General features: G+C 42.5%; 1 protein-coding gene across 1 annotated transcript in view; it reads right to left on the bottom strand.

Moving 5' to 3' along the window:
• Window positions 1–19,693, bottom strand: part of prkd2 (protein kinase D2) — a 49,213-nt gene that overhangs the window by 3,376 nt on the left and 26,144 nt on the right. The window contains exons 3-17 of the mRNA XM_069187696.1: window positions 16,188–16,326; window positions 11,786–11,917; window positions 11,341–11,504; window positions 9,225–9,420; window positions 8,873–8,950; window positions 8,180–8,354; window positions 7,817–7,934; window positions 6,780–6,857; window positions 5,752–6,028; window positions 5,543–5,595; window positions 4,612–4,684; window positions 3,133–3,239; window positions 2,429–2,590; window positions 2,204–2,302; window positions 908–1,175 (exon numbers count right to left, since the gene is read on the bottom strand). Of these exons, the coding sequence (XP_069043797.1) occupies window positions 908–1,175; window positions 2,204–2,302; window positions 2,429–2,590; window positions 3,133–3,239; window positions 4,612–4,684; window positions 5,543–5,595; window positions 5,752–6,028; window positions 6,780–6,857; window positions 7,817–7,934; window positions 8,180–8,354; window positions 8,873–8,950; window positions 9,225–9,420; window positions 11,341–11,504; window positions 11,786–11,917; window positions 16,188–16,326 (2,119 nt within the window). The remainder of the gene's footprint in view (window positions 1–907; window positions 1,176–2,203; window positions 2,303–2,428; window positions 2,591–3,132; window positions 3,240–4,611; window positions 4,685–5,542; window positions 5,596–5,751; window positions 6,029–6,779; window positions 6,858–7,816; window positions 7,935–8,179; window positions 8,355–8,872; window positions 8,951–9,224; window positions 9,421–11,340; window positions 11,505–11,785; window positions 11,918–16,187; window positions 16,327–19,693) is intronic.

The following is a 19,693-nucleotide window of genomic DNA, read 5'->3' as shown; positions in this document are numbered from 1 at the left end:
CTACGCCCAATGTTATCAATGACGCTCTACTCGCTGGGGTTTCCAAATCCACATTGAACAAACTCCAGTCTGTCCAAAATTCGGCACTCAGAATTCTGACCAGGTTTAGTGCAAGTGATCAAATTACTCTTATCCTGGAGTCCTTGTACTGGCTTCCTGTCAAGTATCAAGTCGACTTCTAAATCCTCATGCTCACCTATAAGGCTCTGCATGGCTTGGCACCTCAGTACATGTCTGAGCTACTGTCACCCTACTCCCCACCTCACAGCCTTCACTCCTCTAATTCTGGTCTCCTATCTGTCCCCCAAGCCGTCTACGTTGTATGGGTGACAGGGCCTTCTCCTGCTGCGCCCTGAAGCTCTGGAACTCTCTCCCCAAGGATATCAGAGAGTCACCTTCTCTAAACTCCTTCAAATCCAGACTTCAAACCTTCTTCTTTAGAATAGCCTTTACTTAACTGGTTCTGTTTTTACCCCTATGCTCCTACTGTATTTAGTAACCCCATCCACTGTCTCCTCTAACTGTGTATTCTCATCGTGCTTATCTTGTGTATTTTTCTATTTTTATTGTTCTTGTTGTCGTTCCTTAAAGCGCTTTGAGAAGCCACCTTTAAAGGCACGATATAAAATAAAGTTATTATTATTATATAGAAACAAGTGCAGAATTGAAACAAAGGGAAGTAATGTTTAATGTATTTGTTTGTCCATGTGGAAAAAAAAGATATTCCAATCTTTTCAACAAAAGGCAAATATGAATTAATTGGTCTAAATGATATATCACATACAGACAGGACAAAGGAACTGAGTATCTTTAGTCCTTGCCAGAGGACAGCAACAAGGAGGTTTGATTTTAGTATTTTAAATCCTGAACGGACAGAGTTGAGCTCAATTGCATAATGCTGTGGTACCTTCGGGAGAGATGTGTTTCCAGGGGTTCGGGGGGTACATGAAGGCAGCATTGTGGATCTGGTCATTGATGTCCTCGTCCTCGTTGAAGGGGAAGGTGCCGCTCAGGCTGACGTACATGATGACGCCCACTGACCACATGTCCAGTGAACGGTTGTAGCCCTGGTTCAGAAGGACCTCGGGTGCCAGGTATGCCGGGGTGCCCACCACTGACCGTCGGAATGACTTTTCGCCAATTATCCGGGCGAATCCAAAGTCACACAACTTTACCTTTGCAGACAGAAGGGAGATGGAAAGGCACGGGAGAGAGACAGAGGAGTTTGATCACCACATGTCCATGCGGATTGGGATTCTTATTCACGCTTCTCTCTTGGAAAGTGTACAGTACAATAGACAACACTTTCACACAATGTGCACACATTACAAGACAGCAAACAATAATAAATAATGATCATTCAACAAAGCACAATAATGTACAGCCGGCAATAAAGAGCTATAAAGACACTGGACAATAAATACGTGGTAGTCAAGTAAAAACTATGTGAACTGCCAGTGGGTATTCTTGAGCCTGGTGGTCTGTGCTTTGATGGTGTGGTGCCACTTCCCAGAGCTCAGGGAGAAGAACAGTTTCTGGTCGGGTTCCTGAATAATGGATCGGGATTTACTCTGACTGCAGATTGTGTGAATCTCATCAATTGATGGTAAGTCGCATCCGATAATCCTCTCCATTTTAAGAGCGTCTTTGTCATGTATGGTATTATTTACATACTGTACCATGGAGTGATGGGAAGAGTTAGGACACGATCTATGGTGCTGTGTAAAAGTTCATGATTAATTGCTTCCCATACTGCATTTCTTTAGGTACCACAGAAAATGCAGGCGATGTTGTGCTTTTTTCAGACTGCCTACAGTGTTGTGAGACCAATCCAAGATGGCGGAGATCTGAAGTACAAAGCAGCTCCCACTCCCTCTGGGTCTCCTGAAGTCCACATTGAACACTTTTGTCTTGTTGATATTCAGGGCCAGATTATTTTCATAGCACCACCTTGTTTGATGCTCCACCTCGCTCCTATATGCAGACTCATTGTTGTTACTGATCAGCCCAGTGACAGGTGTCATGAGTGTATATGATAATGTGGTTGTTGCTGTAAGTTGCTGCACAGTCATATGTAAACAAAGAGTACAGCCTGGGGCTGAGACAGCAGCCTAAAGGAGCTCCGGTATTTAGGATCACTGTAGAGGACATATTGCTGTCAGTTTTTACTGGTGCAGCTCTGCCTGAGCTGCAAATGCAGTACCTGTGGGAAGGGGTCTGCTGAGGCCAGCAGCACGTTCTCAGGCTTCAGGTCACAGTGCACAATGTTCTTGAAGTGCAAGTGTCTCAGAGCAGCCAGAATCTGTGAGGAAAAGGCACAGGCAGCACCATCAGTACAACTCTTCCCTCACAGGAGCTCACTGTGGTGAAACTTGTTTAATCATTTCAGCGTCAGCCTGGAGTGAGCCCACGGTGAGAGAGAAGGCACCTGTGTGATGAGGAACTTGGTGAGGCGCTCAGGCAGCCGGCCCTTCTCGCTTGAGAGGATCATCTCCAGCATGTCCCCATGCAGCTTCTCCATCACCACGAACACCTTCTCGGGCGTCTCGAACATGCACTCCAGGTTGACGATGCCCAGGTGGCGTAGGCTCTGCCAGACACAGGGAGAGCTGTGAGTGGTCCCCAATGTTTGCCCCTCGCTTTTTATCATGAACTTATCATGGCAATGCCCTGATCTGGTTGAACATCAAAACCAGTTTAATATACACTACAGTAAATATTTCTACGTATTGAGTTATTTGTTCTCACTTCCCTAATGTGATGAATAGAGGATTAAAAAATAAAATACAAATTCACTTCCAAACAGAACAGCTTCCAGATTTTTAGCCATTGATGAAACAGAGACCTACAGAAGATGCAGGATTTGGGCTTTAATTAGCAGATTGGGATATGTACCTTGCCTACCTTCGGCTTCTCTTGGCCATATCTTTAGAATTACTCTACAATTACTCTAATTACCAATAAAGGTCAAATGCCAATTAAAACAAGCTTACAGTCCACATTCTGTTTCATGAATAGTTTTTGTCCCATATCCATAGTTCAAAATGGAGTATGCTGTTCCAAGCTGTGACAGTGTGTGGCGCTCAGTGAGATTGCACAGGCAGGTGCTAACCGTCTCCCCCTGTGGGTTACCTGGAGAATCGCAACCTCATTCCTCAGCTGGCTCTCCTGCCTGGTCGGGAATCGCAGCTTGTCAATCACCTTCACGGCCACATCACGCCCAGTTTTCCGGTGTTTTCCTGGAGACAAAACACTCCTTAGTGAAAGATGTAGGAATTCAACCGTTAATTGTTGTAAAAAAAAACTTGCAACAGTTGTAGCAGGTGTATTATGGAAGCATCTACAGGGTAATTCTATTCAAGATGAAGCACATTTTGCCAATAAAATGTCTACACCTTTGATTTCAGTGATAATCAGACAGAAAAGAAAACAGACATGAAGTAGTAAAACAAATGCAAAAGAAAAATATGGAAAAGAAAATGAACTTTTACTAAACTGCTTCTGTTTCCCTCTGGGTTATGAGAGTTACTGCAGTGCAGTTTTGGATTTGCACAGCCCCCTGCTGCTTTGTAACTGTCCTCTGGCCCAGATGGAGTCAGGTGACGCCAGCTCGTTCACCTCGCAGGCATTAAATAGAAATGCCGCTGAGAGACACAAAGTGTATTTAAAGACATCTGAGTCACCCTTACAGAGCATTAGCCGCTGTAAACAGAATGCAAGAAAACCCAGAGCTTCACATAATGACAGGTTACAGCAAGAGCTCCTAATGTTCAGACACACTGTGCTCCTGCATTGTCCACAAGAAGAGATATACTAATTGCATTACTGACACTCTACATTGTAAACCTCACTAAGACAAACTGTGTACAGACTGTTTTAAAGACCACAGCCATCACGGCTACTTTTGACAGAGCTGCCTGACAAGCTAGACTGTGACACATTATAGTTGATGCGGATTTTCACTCTGAAGTTATTAACTCTGATTTTTGTAATCTCTAAGTGAATGATCAGCATTTGTGTTCCCAGCAGATAGTTTCACAGATATATATTGTATTACATATGAACAAGTACTAGGTTTGTGAAGGCTCACACCTGAAGAAGGCTCCATGGCCGAAACGTTGTGTTTTCTTTCTTCTTTTTTCAGCATGGAATAAACCTATTACTTGTTCCTTTGCAGCCTACACATGCTGACGCAGCTACCCACCTGAACTTGTATTACATATGTTTTTTATTAAGCATGTTTTTATTATATTAATAACTTGCATGTTGTATATTTAGACTCCATGTGCGAGACTATAAATTATTATGTTTGACTGATTCCAAAATGTTGTCAAGAGCTCTTATTACAATTTCTGATTGTTACAGCAAATTAAAATCTCAACACCACACACTGCATATAAGCTAATATATTTAGAAGCAGGAAATTAAATTAATAAGATTTTCGATAAAATTCAAGACTGGGCAAACGCTTGGCTTATGACGTTTAATTGAGATAAATGCGTTATGTGGAGACAGTTGTTACACAGAAACCATACTGTATGTACGAAATGGGAAACGCTGAGCTTGCAAAAGCTCTTTTAGGGGAGACAAAGTCCCTTAATATGTGCTTACCACCATAGACCACTCCGAACTGGCCGGATCCCAGCACCTCGTCTGCAAAGATCTGGTAGACCATGCCGATGTCCTGCCAGGCACAAGAAAGACACCCATCAGCTACACACCCCCGTCGGGTCCCCCTTGCGCCTCCAGCTCTCAACCCCCCCCTTGCAGCAGAAGAGCCCAGTCCAGCACAAAACACACAGATGCAGACTATCCCCTTGGCAGATCGCCCTGGACTTACACCAGGATTTGTACATCTTTCCCATGGTTTCACTTTGGTTTCAACCATGCCTTCACTGGGTGGTGGGGACTGCACGGAGAACTATTGCAAGTGTTTATCACAGGATATTCACTTGCTCAAGTAAATTCAAACACCATGAGAACATGCTGAAACTACAGCAAAATGGTGGGAAAACTACAAAATTCTGATAGTAAGTTTTCAAGGTAGAACTTTTCATTAGGGAACTGAGAGCAGCAGTGTGTCCAGGTCACCATCCAGCGTTCAAGCAAGGGAGCCTCAAGGAAATGCCCTATTTTCCTCCCATATTCTACTGCAGTTTACATTACAGCACCTTGGAGTTTGCTCTTGTTAACGAAGGCTGTAAAGCCAATCTGTACGTGCAGGTTTCAGTTTACAGATAAAGAGCCTTCCAAAGATTATGTCAAGATGGAAAGCACTGAAATAGTCCTTGTTGCTGCTGTACATGACAATGTCAGAAGGCATCACATCTTGGTATTGTTCTAATTCCATTTAATAGAGTGAAAACATACAGTATAGTTTAAATTAAGGATACTAAAAAGCACGTTAAAATATTTTGAAAAACAAAGGAACATGGAAATTGGAATTGAAAGGTTAGAGGAACCAGTCTCTGTCACAGCTCGGTTATGTTCTCTCACACACACACCCTCATCTGAGCTTGAGGAGTCCAGGACCGACACTCACCACATTCTCCTGGACCTGACTGTTGGACACGGAGATGCTGACCGAGGCCTGTCCTGGAAAGCACAGCACAGTTTCATGAGAATTCATGCACAAACACACTTGTTTGTTCTGCAAACAATAATTTAATCATGTATGCAAAGCTGAAAAGGGTTTGGAAACATTGCCAATTGTGCTGTTGCCTTGCCGCTCACCGTTTGGCTTGTACTCACTGCGGGGGGTGTGTCCCTGTGAAGTGGGAGCATCCTGAAAAATGACAGGCATGAGGGCTTGGCGAATGACCATCTCCCAGGCTTTGGCCACGTCCCTCCCCACCCCACTGTTGGGAGTGATGCTGCTGGAGGCGGCAGGGCAGGGGGAGAGCTCCTCCCCCACAAAGTAGCGCATGGTGCCTGTGACGATCTCGAAGCAGTGAGGGCTGGTGCCTGGAGGAACCAGGCTGAAGTTTTCTGCTGCTTTGACCTCCAGGATCTCTGATAAAGGGATTTCCTGAATAGGGACAGGATAATCAACATTAATTTAATTTGTTCATCTGGCTGACCTTTGTGTAAGGAGGGGGTTTACCATTTGGCTCCACAATCACATGGACACTGTGGTATAGAACAGGTTCTTATAGTCAAGCATGCTAACAAGAAAAAAAAATACAAAGCCCTTGATGTTGTTTTACACATGAACCTGTTGTGCATCAGTCAGGATTGTACCCTGCCCAACATAATTAGACGTGCAAGAAGGGAGGTGAAACTTAACAATGGTAAAGAGTACAATATGAATAGAACATTAGGCACATTAGCCAAAATATTAGGAACTCCTTACCGAAAAATGTGCCAGGCTTCTGTGACCAGTAGATGAGACATTTATATGGAACATTATGGTACTGCTCAGTGCTGCCCCAATTCTTGGAGCATGATGACCTTCATTTGAGGATGAAGTGAATTGACTGCTGTACTGCAGTCTGGGCCCGAGATGACAGACTCTTTCTCATGTTTCTCTAGCACTTCCTGCCATTGACAAAGTCTACTCATTTTACACTATGCGTATACAGCGTGCCTATCACACACTCACATTATAGATTACAGAAGTGCAATCAAGGAAGTGGCTCCTGCACGAAAATTATTCTTGAATCCTCTTTACATTAAAGCACACTCTCACTCGCAATCTCCGGTCGATCTATATTTAACTAGTTGTCAATGTACAGTACGTACAGTTCGGACAAGCAGATCCATATGAAGGGGACTGTTACCTTGTAATACTTATTGGTGGTGTCATTCTGGAAGAGGATGATGCACTTGCTGTCCAGCCGCCAGTAGTGACGCTTCCTCTGGAGGTGGGGAGGGCAGAGGTCAGAGGTCAGAGAAACAAGAAGCAGTCCAGCTAGAGGTGTAAAGAGACCAGCTGGCCAGGAAGAACCGAGCAGAAAAGGGCAAAAACAAGGGAAAAGAGACAGAAAGAACAAGAGTGATTAGAGAAAGACTGGAAATAGACTGTAAAAGTAGATTAAGGAAGGAATAAAGAATTGAAAGAGAAAAACCAATGGCTCATCTACCAGCTTTTACAAATCATAAGTAGAAAACTGGAGGACCTGCAGTCAAACCTGAGCGACCACTGGTTACACTCACACAGCCTCAGTCACAGCTGGGTGTCTGTGATAACGGCCAATGACTTACAGGCATGTTGGCCTGGTGAAAGAGTTTAATTACTCTTCAGGAACAAGCAGCACGTACCAGTTCTCATGAAATACACAGAGTGCAGCAGGTGAATTTAATTAAGAAGGAAGCCTTTAATAAAAGAATTGAAAAAAACAACATTGTGACAATCCATCCATTCTCAGTGATCTGTTCATCCTGGTGCAAGATAGGACAGAGCCTACAGCTGCCCCCATTATAGACCCACAAAGAAAGGCCAGTCAAACCTGTCCAGTATGGCTTTGGGAGATGGGAAGAAACTGAGCCCAAGTTTCTGACACAGTGAAGGCCATACTGGGGTCAGGAACTCTGCAGTATAAAGCTGACTAATGGGATGTGACAGCTTCCAGCATGGGAGGCTATTTCTTCTCAGGATTACCCACTAACAGACTGTGGATGACCAGAACAATTCTGGTACAGTACTTTGCTCAAGGGCACAAGAGCAGAGCCTGCAGCTTGAACTTACTACCTTCCAGCTGGGGTTCACAACACTGAACTTCTGCTCCCCACAGTCCATGAATTTCATCATGGAGAAACAAAAGGTCAAATAAGCCAAGAGCTAAGAAATTGGACAGGGGAGGACGAGTGCTGTTACCAGTGTGTCTTTGTTGCTGTAGTGGACCATCCAGCCCTCCTTGATGGTGGTACTCGACTTGCGTGTCGTCTGCCTCACAGACTGGACCACTCTCATGAGAGGAATATAGCCCATAGCACTGGGAAAGAATTGATCATTTTATTTCTTGAATAAAGAATTAAATTATTATCCCAACACATTTCTAACAATGCTGACCAAAAATAATGAGGCCTAAACAGTTAAAGAGAGATAATGCAAGCTCAGCAACTGAGTATAGACAGCATATATAACACATTCTCGAACACTGAGGGACTTTAAGAGCGCCTGAACGAGACATGAACTGAAGTTCATGGTGAAAGAGGACATGCAGGCACAGCCACTCACCTCTGGTCACAGCTGGTTCCACTTAGGCTGTCCTCTGGGAAATTGTTCTCCGAGTGTGATCCCGGGATAATTCCAGAGTCATCAGAGTCATCCATGAGGGAGGATTTGTCAGAGTCTCCAAAATCACTGGTGAAGTCCATGACCACTTCAGGGTCTACATTGGGGCTCAGCATGTCTGTAGGAAAGGATCTGTGATCATTACCCCATACTATCCTACAACACCTTGGGTGCCACATTTTCAAAAATCATTTTCTTTTGCATAACCATTTTTTGATGTTTAGCTTATGAACTCTGCATTGCTTGTTTAAAACATTAGAAGAGTTTGCCTTACTCTGTTATAGCTCGTACTGGTATTTGTCTCTGAAGATAAATGGTTTTTAGCTTGTTTTTTACAACACAGTAAAAAAAAGACAAATGTCTGTCGATAATCAGAAGCAATGAATTTAAATAAATAATGTACATTTGAAAACAGGGCTACAGTATAGCTTTAATTTCAGAGTCCAGACAGTGCTAAAGTGCTGCAAGTGTAGATGGACCACTAGCACAATCACATCTCCAGAGGAAACCTTTCTTGGGGAACAGCTAATCACCAGTTGTAGGTGTCAGTGTCTGTGACACAGCACCCCTGTGTAAAGGGCTTGGAGAACACCCCAAACTAGGAAAGATACCAGAGATCCTCAGCAGTTCCCTTACCCCCATTAATGATGGTCTCTCCCAGGCAATCATTGGGCACCTTATAAGCACAGCGCTTGTGGCAGTTAAACTTGCAGTCTGCAGGGAAGGATCAGAGGAAACACATCTTGATAACAGTTGTCAGTAAATGGTAAAAAAATTGTAATAGTAATAATTAACTTTGTAGCAAATACAAAAAAAAACATGTTCAACATTTATTTCAAAAGATTGTCTCATTACAGTGATCGAAAGAAGAAAGATAAGAGTGATTGATGGGTGGACTGGCACACAGTTGAGCCAACAGACTGACCTTTGAAAGATGGACAGAGAGGCCAACAGATGCACATTCAGAGGGGCTGACAGTTGGACTTACCCTTGCACTGCAGACCCTGCCTGAAGAGCCCGCGGAGCAGTCTCTTACAGTACTGGCACACCGTGGGCCGGGTGTAGGAGTGGATGGCGAAGGTATGGGGAACCTTCACCTTGGACAGCAGCATCTTGTCCAGTTGGATGGGACGTCCTGAGTAGAAGCGGCGTGCCGGGGTCCCTACCTCACTGGGAGTCCGGGGCTAAGGGGCAAAAGAGATTAGTCAGAAGAGGAAGTGCTGCAGAAAGGATGGTTAAGACAGGAAATGAGGAGGTTGTAAATGAAAAGAGGACATTCAGTCCATCTTCTTTGTTTGGTTTCTAGTAGCTAACTGATCCAAAAATCCTGCCTAGCCAGTTCCTGAAGAATCACTGTCTAGTTCAACACCACAGCTAGAGAACTAGCAACAAACAGAGTCGGTGTTCTTCCAGTGTGTGGCGGGACAGTGTATTCTTCAGAAACCCATCAGACGTCAGATGAACTGAGGAGTTGGGAGCACAAACAAGAGCAGAATTCAATTTCAAGTTTTATTGTCCCCTAGGGGAAATTTGTTTTACGGCACAGTCAAACACAACACTTATATTTACTAATTTACCCAGCCTATTACTGTTACCGGTACTTATGTTGCCAAACCGACAAGTGAAGCAGTATGTTAAGACACTTTCAATAAATGATTTGTAGAAGAGTGTAAGAATAGTTTTATCCACCTTTAAGTAAATGAGTTTTCTAAGGAAGAAGAGTCTCTGTTGGCCTTTTTTATAGATCATGTCACAACATTTGTCCCATTTCAGGTTATTGTCAATGACCAGTCCCAAGTACTTATAGTCATCGACATTTTCAACAGGCTGACTATCAATTATAGTGGGTTGGGTGTGTGTGGTGTGGTATTTTTCCTAAAATCAATAACCAGTTCCTTTGTTTTTGAAACATTTAACTTTAGGGAGGACTTGTTGCACCAGTTAGTAAAATCATTAAGGATGGGCCCATGATGGTATTCTGTGTTCTTTAATAAACTGACCAGAGCTGTGTCATCAGCAAACTTAATGAGTTGTCTATCTGTGTGTTTGCTTTTGCAAGTTACGAAGTCTAGGACCCACCTTATCAAGTTCTCATTCAGATTGAAGTGCTTTGAGAGGTTCTGTGCATGCAACAATGGTTGTATTGTGTTAAAAGCAGAGAAGAAGTCAGCAAATAAAATCCTTACAAAGGTCCCTGGTTGGTCCAGATGTTGACAGACCAGATTTTACAATTACATCGTCTACTCTTCTCCTTTCCCTGTATGCAAACTGAAGGGGGTCGATGAGGGTTTTTATGCTCTTTGGGATGTGTTGTTTCACTATTCTCTCAAGAGTTTTCACTGGGAGAGATGTGAAGGCTACGGGCCTGTAGCTGTTAAGGCCACTAGGCTTGGCAGTTTTAGGAATAGGAATAATGATAGATTTCTTCCACAGAGAGGGAATGATCTGGGAGTTTAAGGACATCTGGAAGAGAAAACTAAACATATTACAAAGCTGATCTGCACAAGATTGTAAGACCCTACCACACACATTATCTGGACCTGCACTTTTCCTAATATTGATTTTCCTAAAAAACTCTATGTACCTCTGCTGTGTCAATATTGAAGAAAACCTCTCCAGATACAGGCTGAATAGCACTATGAGCTGAGGTGGTTGTAGATCTTAACTCAAAGTGGGTATAAAACACATTCAGATCATTGGCCAGCTGTTGCCCATCCATACCATTTAACAGAGGTATAGTGCTGCCACTACGCTTCTGAGGGATATTGGCCATGATTTTAATGCCCTGCCATGCCATCCTGGTGTCACCTGTTGTCATGGCGTTCTCTTTTTTTACCCTGTACTGATCCTTAGCTTTCCTGATCTCCCTTTTCACCTCTCTCTGCACTTCCTTCCTGAGCTGAGTTTCTTCTTGAGAAAAAGCTTGTTTCTTTTTTAGGAGAACATGATTAAGGCTTTTTGTTGCGCAGGGTTTGTTATTGGGAAAAGCCTTAAAGCTTTTGGTAGGGATGGTAGAGTCGACGCAGAAAGAAATATAATCTGATACCACAACAGAAAGTTTAAGAATAGTAAGTTTGCTTAAATCCAAAGGGCATGTGTCTCACCAGGCTGTCTTCAGTGGGGGTACTGGAGGACAGAGATTCAGAAGTGGACAGACGCAGGGACTGGGCACTGTTTAGAGATGTGGTGGACAAACGTCTCTTGCGTGCACCCGTGCAGTTATTGGGAATACTGAAGGCACATCGCTTGTGGTAGTTCAGCCCACATCCTACAGAGGGAGACAGAGACAGGTTGAAAACTCACAGCTACAGCTACTTGATTCTCACTGATTTGTCACTGGCTTACCTGTGAAAAATAAAAAAACACTTTCAATGTTTTGTAAAGAAAATCTGTTTTTACTTGTCTGCTTCATACAATGTAACAAAAAAACAATTGCATCACTATACTTCCAAAAACAAACAAGTGAAACAGGTTTTGTAAAACATTAGGCAGTTATTAGACTGACTTTGCGTTCAGTTGGACATGTTTGGACAGGTCAGGCTTCCTCACCATCACACTTGAGACCCTGGCGGACCAGGCCGAACAGCATCTCTCCGCAGTGGTCGCAGAAGGCCGGCGCGCGGTACGAGTGCACATTGAGAGCATGAGGCCGGATCTGGAAATCCTCGAATGTGGCAGCAGCTGGAAGGATAAGAGCAAGCATGAGAAGAATGGAGACGCGTTCCTGAGACTCATGACAGGAGAGGAGCAGTTCAGTCTGCTCAGCAAAGCAAATCACTACCTGACGATCAACACAGACATTTCACACCTCAAATGGAGGACATAGAGAGGCCTGTGATAGTGTAGGGATAACTAAAGCAGTTAAAGAATCAAGAGGCTTCCTTTGCCATCTGAAACCTCAGGAGAATACACAGTCTGGTCTGTTAGCCTGTTCTGCATTACCCTCTTGCTTGCTGGGCAGACAGGTTTGATAAAATAGAAATTAAATCATGCTTCTCAAAATGTTGTTATGGTCTTGCGATCCTGCTACTGCTCCTTGCTATTAACTAACATATTTACTCAATTGTATGGCTGTTTCTTTCACCTCGTGTCTACCTGAGGCAGGAAGGATAAACAGAAAACCTGCTGAAGTCTAGATTTCTGGGAGGTTATAGCAGGACAGCCCTGACCCTGCAGCACTCGATTGTCCCTTCTCACCAAGAGCAGCTCTACTGTGCATCTGAGAGAGCTTCCTCCAGGTCCCAGCCGCAGCTGCCAGTCAGAGCTGAAGGAAACCTCTCGCAGACGATGAGCCTCAGCCCTCTCCTTGCAGGTGGCCGCAAACAGGAGATGTGGGGGTGGATGGTAGGTTTTCCCCCTTGGGGTGTCCACAGGACAAGAATAGAAAGGGCCCATCCCCCAAAAATAACAGAGCCCGACTCTACTCTAACCCACCCAAGAGCCAGCCCACTGCTCTCTGGAGGCAGCAGGGTCACGGTCTGTTAGGGTGTAAATAACACACGATAATAGCAACCACTGTCAGATTAACTGAATAATAGTAACAGAAGACTCATCTTTACCACAGCTTGAAACACACCCCTAACCCTGGGATTTCTCTTGAAAGGGTTGGTTATATCCGCTTCTAAAGCCACTGATTAAACAATCATACCTGTAAGCAGGTGGCTCCACCTCATGAAACTCAATATAGTGCAGAAGGCGCCTTTAGCTGCCAAATCTTCTTCATACTCCAACACAACTTGCTCTAAACTTAACTAAATTAACACCAACTTACCATTGTTGGTCCCTTTACATCCCCACAGTCTAAATTACCCCATGTGAGATTGTAGCTCCTTGGATTGTAATCCACCACCACAACTAAATATCAATACACCGCATGTTAACCTACTCATAGACAACAGAGGTCTTAATGGTTGGTACTTACACCTGACCTTCCTCCCTTTATAGTGCCTTAACCATCAAGTAGTATTACTACAAGCTACGTGCATAACATGCAGATTAATGGTGATGCACAGTGCTGTTGATAATCATGTGTCCATTTTGTTCAAAAATTTAATTGACAATGCAGTAATGAGTTTAAAAGTGTTTTCTCATGGCCCTGTATTGGATAAACTGGTTAGAAAATGAAGGGATGGATGTACACAATGTGTCAATAGAATAGTTTTGCTTTTCTTGAAAATATCAGAATATGAATGCAATAACATAATTAAGATGTAAAAATACTGTAAAATAAAACAATGAGATAACTTTCATAAACACCTTCAGTGTTTATGAAGCGGGTATTGATTAACAAGTATTGCTCAGCCTTTATGTATTAACTTGGAAAATAATATTTCAGCTTCCTTCCAAATTCAATCCTGATTGCCTTAAGAAATTCTGCAATGATTTCAGCACCTTTAACAGCACTACATTCAGTGAATCTTCATTTCCACAAAACAACAGTACTTGGAATTGTACTCTGATGTGTTGTATGTGACCCAGGAGACAGCGTTATAGATTGAGTACAGTCTCTCTGTCCAGTTACAGTACATCTTTTTTCGATTGGACAATGTTCTAACTTCTTCATAGCTGCAAAAAAACTGCCACCTTACAGTATGTTATGATCATATTATGTGTATTATCTGAAACAAAACCACTTACATTTTTACAATTCAAATGTAATTCAAACATGTTTAAACATGAGATGATAGCCAGTGCTACTGTGATGAACGTTTTTGTAGATACTCTGTGAGACTGAACGCAAATTCAGCCATTGGTGTTCAATGCCAGACTGCTATTGTGCTTGTTCGGCCAATGATGTTCTGTGACAAATGAATATTTTCTCATGCTTTTCTATAAATTGCCTCAATGCCTGATTTGAACTTATAAACCTGGAACATTAGTTACTGTTTAGGTTCTAATTGAATAATCAATCACAGTTCCTGTGTTCAAATTATAGTGCCTGCAGGGTCACCTGGAGGATAGTGATTGGGAGCCCTGAAAGGCATGTAGTCAAGAAAAGCCCAGTGCCCTTGTTTTAACCGTTTATAACACGTAAATAAATAGCTTATACTTTATTGCTATACAACAATGTGTGATTATATTTCTAAATAGTTCTCAATAACAGGAGCACTACATGGTGATCCTGATGTATTTACAGCTATTTTAAACTTAGGGGCTGTGATCACAAAAACAATTACGTACAGTTGGCTAGTTTCACAGCTCCACTAGGTTAGCTGTGATCCAGTGATGAAACTAAACTAAATCACAATCAATCAAATGATCTCTCCATATGGAAAAAGGAACTACACAGCAGTTTGCAATACTGTATTTTCAGTGTCACAGCAAAACTGTAGTTTAAAGGAAACGCAGGTAGATTTCTGCTTCTGTATTGTCTGTGCATGCAGGCTCATTTCGAGGCTGATGAAATGAGTGGCAGCCTCACAGCCAGATGCAAATGAGCAGCTGAGATGGTAGCTCTGAAACCGCAAACCGCCAGCACCCGCGGGACCTTCCTCTCACTGAGCGCTGCTGCTCCCTCCCAGACTGTGCGACACTGCTGAGGCTGTGCTCTTTCTTTTTCATATGCCATCCAGGAAGGAGATCCTTGGGGCTCATAATTTTATCGAGCTTTACACTCTGCCAAACAAACTAATGGAATGCAGAAATCAGATATTTCTGTAAACCCATTCTGCAAAAACCCTCATTCAAAACATACAATATAGTTATTCAAAATATATATATGATAACATGCTTTCCTTGTTTCTTTAGGAACGCAACACAATCGGTTTTGTCCCACTAAAGATTCTATAAAATGGTGGTACTGATTGGTGAAAGGTAGAATTAACAGCTTGTGTGCGTTTAAATGAGACTCTTGTAGGAAAATGATGCTGAATGCAAGTTTACTTGCTGTGCTCTGCAAGGATCACCTAACCTCTGTCTTCAGGGAAATGAAAATCAGCATGAATGCACACCATTACCAGAGACTGACTGCGGGAAAACAGCAGAGATAAAGTCCTGATATGTGGAGAAAATGGGGGATGTTCTGCATTGGTAGATTTTTAAAATTATATCGGCAAGATTGTTAGAAACAATGATTGAAGTGGGCATTTCTAGTGGCTTAGGATAACAAAGAGTGCTTTGACTGCTCTCTGAAGTCCTAGCTCTGCTCTCAAAGCACTGAACATGCTTCTGGAGGCCTGTGTAGTCCCATAATCAACGCTAATGAGGGGAGAGGGGCTTCAGAGCCTTTTCCCTAACGGGAAAGTAATGAGAGAAGATCCCAGCTTCCTTCCCCATGGGGTACACCATTCAGAGCTGCCAGACAACTCTAACATGCATGTCTTTAGGTGGTAGGAGGAAACCATACCACTCATTGAAAAGCCAGAAGAGCACAATGTGCAAACACCACACAGATGGTCATTTAAGGCCAGAACTGTACCCAGGCTCCTGAAGCTGTGGAGCAATGGTACTAGCTACCATGCCAATGTGCTGTCCTGTTAACTCACCATACATTTCACAAAGCCATCAATTAAAAAAGTATAAAAGCACAGCATTTCAAAGGCACTTGCTATATCAAATGATGGTACTATTGTAAGGATGATTTTTTAGCTTTGCCTAAATGTCAGGAGTAAATCCACATATTCTATACTACCCTAGCTATTTAACTAGGACATGGTTGTGACTGACACATTGATTTTGACTGGATGAATAAAACAGTAAATTAACTGGGTTGGAAAGCAGGACAAGGGCTGGAGAAAACAAACACAGTACTGGCCAGGTGGTGAGAGCAGAGAGTTTGAGATTAGAGTATTAAACACAAGGTATTTGCTGTTCAGATATAGCTATGCCCTCACATCATCAGGTGTAGGAAGAACAGCAGGGAATCAGTTTGAAAAACTCTGTGACAGTATCGAGTGAGGGATGTCACAGGGACGCTGTGATTTAGACCAGAGGAGAAGGGGCAGGTACTCACCGGATAGAACCACCTCAATCAGATCCCCCTCCTGGATATCAGAAGCCGTTTTCACCAGCTGCAGGATGTTGTTGCTGCCAGTGTCATGCTTGAAGAGCAAGATCTTATCGTAAATCCCGTAGAAGCCGCACTCAGGAAACTGATGGAGGAGAGAGAGGGGGGAGACTCACATCAGTCTCTGTGTGCCGTTTAACGTGTGCTGCCTGTTTTTTAATGACAGCTGCCAATATTTGCTTGGCAAAGTTTATAACCTGCTTTCCAAATAAAATCCATCTAATTTTAAACGAAGGAATTTATGCTAATATACATGTTGGAGAAGGGTCGACACACAACCAGATGAATCTTGAGGTGGCAGAGGTATCTGTCTATGCAGATGAGGAGACATGAAAGAAAACTGTAAAATCCTGAAAAGTACTGACAATTACTGCCATGGAAACTAGTTCAGAATACAAACAAGACAAAATAAGGAACCAAAGACATGAGTAAACACAATGAGGGAATGAATTTAGAATGGAGTAGAGAAAGGGGTTTGGGGGATCAAGTTGCCTAGCACCATTGCTGAAGTAGATTCCCTAAGATCCTTAGATAAATCGAATGAGCAAAATGAGCCTGTGACTCCTTCTTTCCTGTAACCTATACTGTGTTCTTGTGCTGTAAGCCTCTTTACTCACTAGCTTTTAATATACTGTACATAACACTACAATCACTGATGTATGTATATACAGTATGTAGATATATTGTTTAGTTAATAAAGGTAAAGAGTGGTTCCTGATTGTGCACAAGGGATGTTTTCCTCATTTTATATTGATTCATTAATTGCAGTTGGAAATAAAACAATGGCAAATAAGTGGCCAGTTTTCTACACCGGAAGAGGAGTAAAATGTCAAATGGCATAAAAAAGTATCATTTTTAATGGACTCTGCTTCAGAAGCGTCTTTACTGAGGAAATGCCACACCGCCTGCACAGCTGGTTAAACTGGGGGTTCCCCGCCCTGCTCCTGGGGGACTTATCTGTCTTTTGCTTTTTGCTCCAGCTGAGTTCTTAATCACAGGCTAATTCATTTCAGTTTTCTGTTTGAGATATCTATATCTGCTTTCTTGAAATGTTGAAAGGGATGTGTAATCGGTTTCAGGTTTGTTCCAATTCCTAAGGTTCATAACACTGCTGATCCAATGTGTTTTCTGAATGTAACCAACAGGCCTCTGCAGAAGAGGATAGTTTTCTCACCATATGCTGATTACCTATTAAGAGCTTTTTAGTTAGAAATCGGGGGAAGAAATTTCGGAACAGGCTGATTAATGTGTTGAGCTTAGAAACAATTATCCTGAAATCAAGTATTTTTGAACTTCAGGGCTCGGGAAAGAAAATGTCAACTGAAAGCCTGAACAAGCAAGCAGATAAGTTAAAGGTGTCCACCAGAGAAACATCACCAGCACAGCTGTCTGTCAAGGGTTAGGAACCACCATGTTAGACAGCGACTGTGACTGACCTCATTCTGCTGTGACGTGAGGTGTTAAATTCCACGGACCTGTGATGAACCTGCTACTTCTGTTACACTGGCAACGCATTAGAAAGAGCACATTTTGGGCTAAGATTCATCAATTAAAACTGTCAGCTGCTGCTGAATTACTGTATGCAGCTCCGGAGGTGCTGTTGAATTCAAATCAGTGCACAAATTAATTCAGTGTTTTATGTATACAGCCTTATGATACTGAAGACATTAATAATGATCTTTTTTGTAAGGTCTCAACAAGATTGCTAGTTTCCTTTCCTGTTAAACCACTAATTAGATGAGTGAAGCAGGTCAGGACTTGGTGAAGAATGAGCTGGGATACTTGGCAGCCCTTCTGAAATAGACATTGACACTTATCTTCTTAAAATGTTAAGAGACAGGTGAAAAAAATCACTAAACAAAAAATCGCTGCCCAACTCCTAACTTTTCATCCTGCATCTCTGGCTTCCCTCTGGGTCAGCTAGCATGGAGTCCCCACATGATGGTGCCCCAACCCGCTGGGGGGCGCAGCCTGTGGTAGCTCCTGCAGGGGGGGCACACAGGAAGGCGGCTTGCTCAGGGCTTGGAAGCAGAGATTGAGGAGGGCATTGTTTTCTCACCGCGCCCGAGGGCCAAATCTACACCCCACCTCTCTCCTGTTGTCACACAATGTTGCTTCCTAACAGGCACAGACGAAAAACAGTTCCCCGCACTGCAGCTGCCCCCTTCCATTAAATCAGACAGGCCTGGAAGAGAACTTTCTGTGATCCCCAGCGTGAAGACCCCAGCTTCAGCAAAAGTTCAGTTCATCAGGAGATTACACAGAGCTAAACCCAAAACGCTATGGTTTTGGAGGCTTATTTGCCACTTCCTTAAATTCTCATAAACTAAATTTCCACTTAATCTTCCCTTTAAGCATCAGCTAAGTGTTTTGACAAAAACCCAATTGAAATTGAAATGTTACTTTTGGAGAAAAACATCCATATTTAAAGTGTCTTATGTAAGCACGACCGGAATTTGTACTAAGAAAAGGGCAGTTTCAAAATATATACAAAAGACACATAAAGACTAAGTTTCAGATGCCTGGTAGCACCTAAAAAGGTAGTCTTCTAACTTAAAAGTTAAAATCCTTAGAAGTATAGCCAGGTTTCCTTTCACAATCTCAGAGTTGATTCATAGGTAAAATGGTTAAACAACAGAATGTTTGTGCAGAGCTCCTGGCAACGGTTACTATAGCTACTCCTGCAAGCAATCCAGACCAGTTTGGCAGGTGCTGACCTGATGACATCACTGGCTGTGCTCAGGTGTGGCTGGTAAAGAAACACATAGTGTGCTTTCTCAGCCCAGTGACAGCACCCAGTCACACCAATAGTCTCCTCTTTGTTTTGAAGTGGGACATTTGTAGAAAGATGCTTCACGGTCAATTGTGGCTGCACCCCTTGAAACTTAAAGATTCCCTGTGATTTTACCATGGTTTTCCTACAGTTAATTCTGAATTAATTAACTTCTTGAACTAATGATGCAACTGGTAGCTGAGAAGAAATAAATGTGCAAAGATCTTGTAGCTTCTCGAACCAGGATACTAAATTATGATTACACCATGATAAGTACATATTTACATTTTATAGAGTATGCTTTCTCATATGCGGTTAGACAATAATTAAGGTCTTGCAAAGGTCCTTAAAAATTGAAACAACCTAACATCCTCGTATTGAGTCCATAATATGTCAGTCATGTTTTCCAAACAAAGATTCCAATGAATTAAATAATGAAAGCATTGGAAGCTGGTTAACTATATGGTATCTAATGAGGAAGATGTTAAAAATGAAAACCTTTAACTACAAGGACATTTAATGCAAAAATATTCCAATATCATTAAACCATTAATAAAACAAATGACAATTTGAGAAAATTTTGTTTGCATTTTTCTGCGCCAATGTAATAACTAAATAAATAAAATCAAGAAGATTCCCTTGAAAATGTAGATTTTGAGTCAATATAGAGTAGAGCAGT

The sequence above is a fragment of the Lepisosteus oculatus genome, chromosome 3 (assembly GCF_040954835.1).
Source record: "Lepisosteus oculatus isolate fLepOcu1 chromosome 3, fLepOcu1.hap2, whole genome shotgun sequence".
In the NCBI taxonomy this organism is placed as follows: Eukaryota; Metazoa; Chordata; class Actinopteri; order Semionotiformes; family Lepisosteidae; genus Lepisosteus; species Lepisosteus oculatus.
The sequence above is the reverse complement of the archived record's forward strand: the minus strand, read 5'-3'. Positions and strand labels throughout refer to the sequence as shown.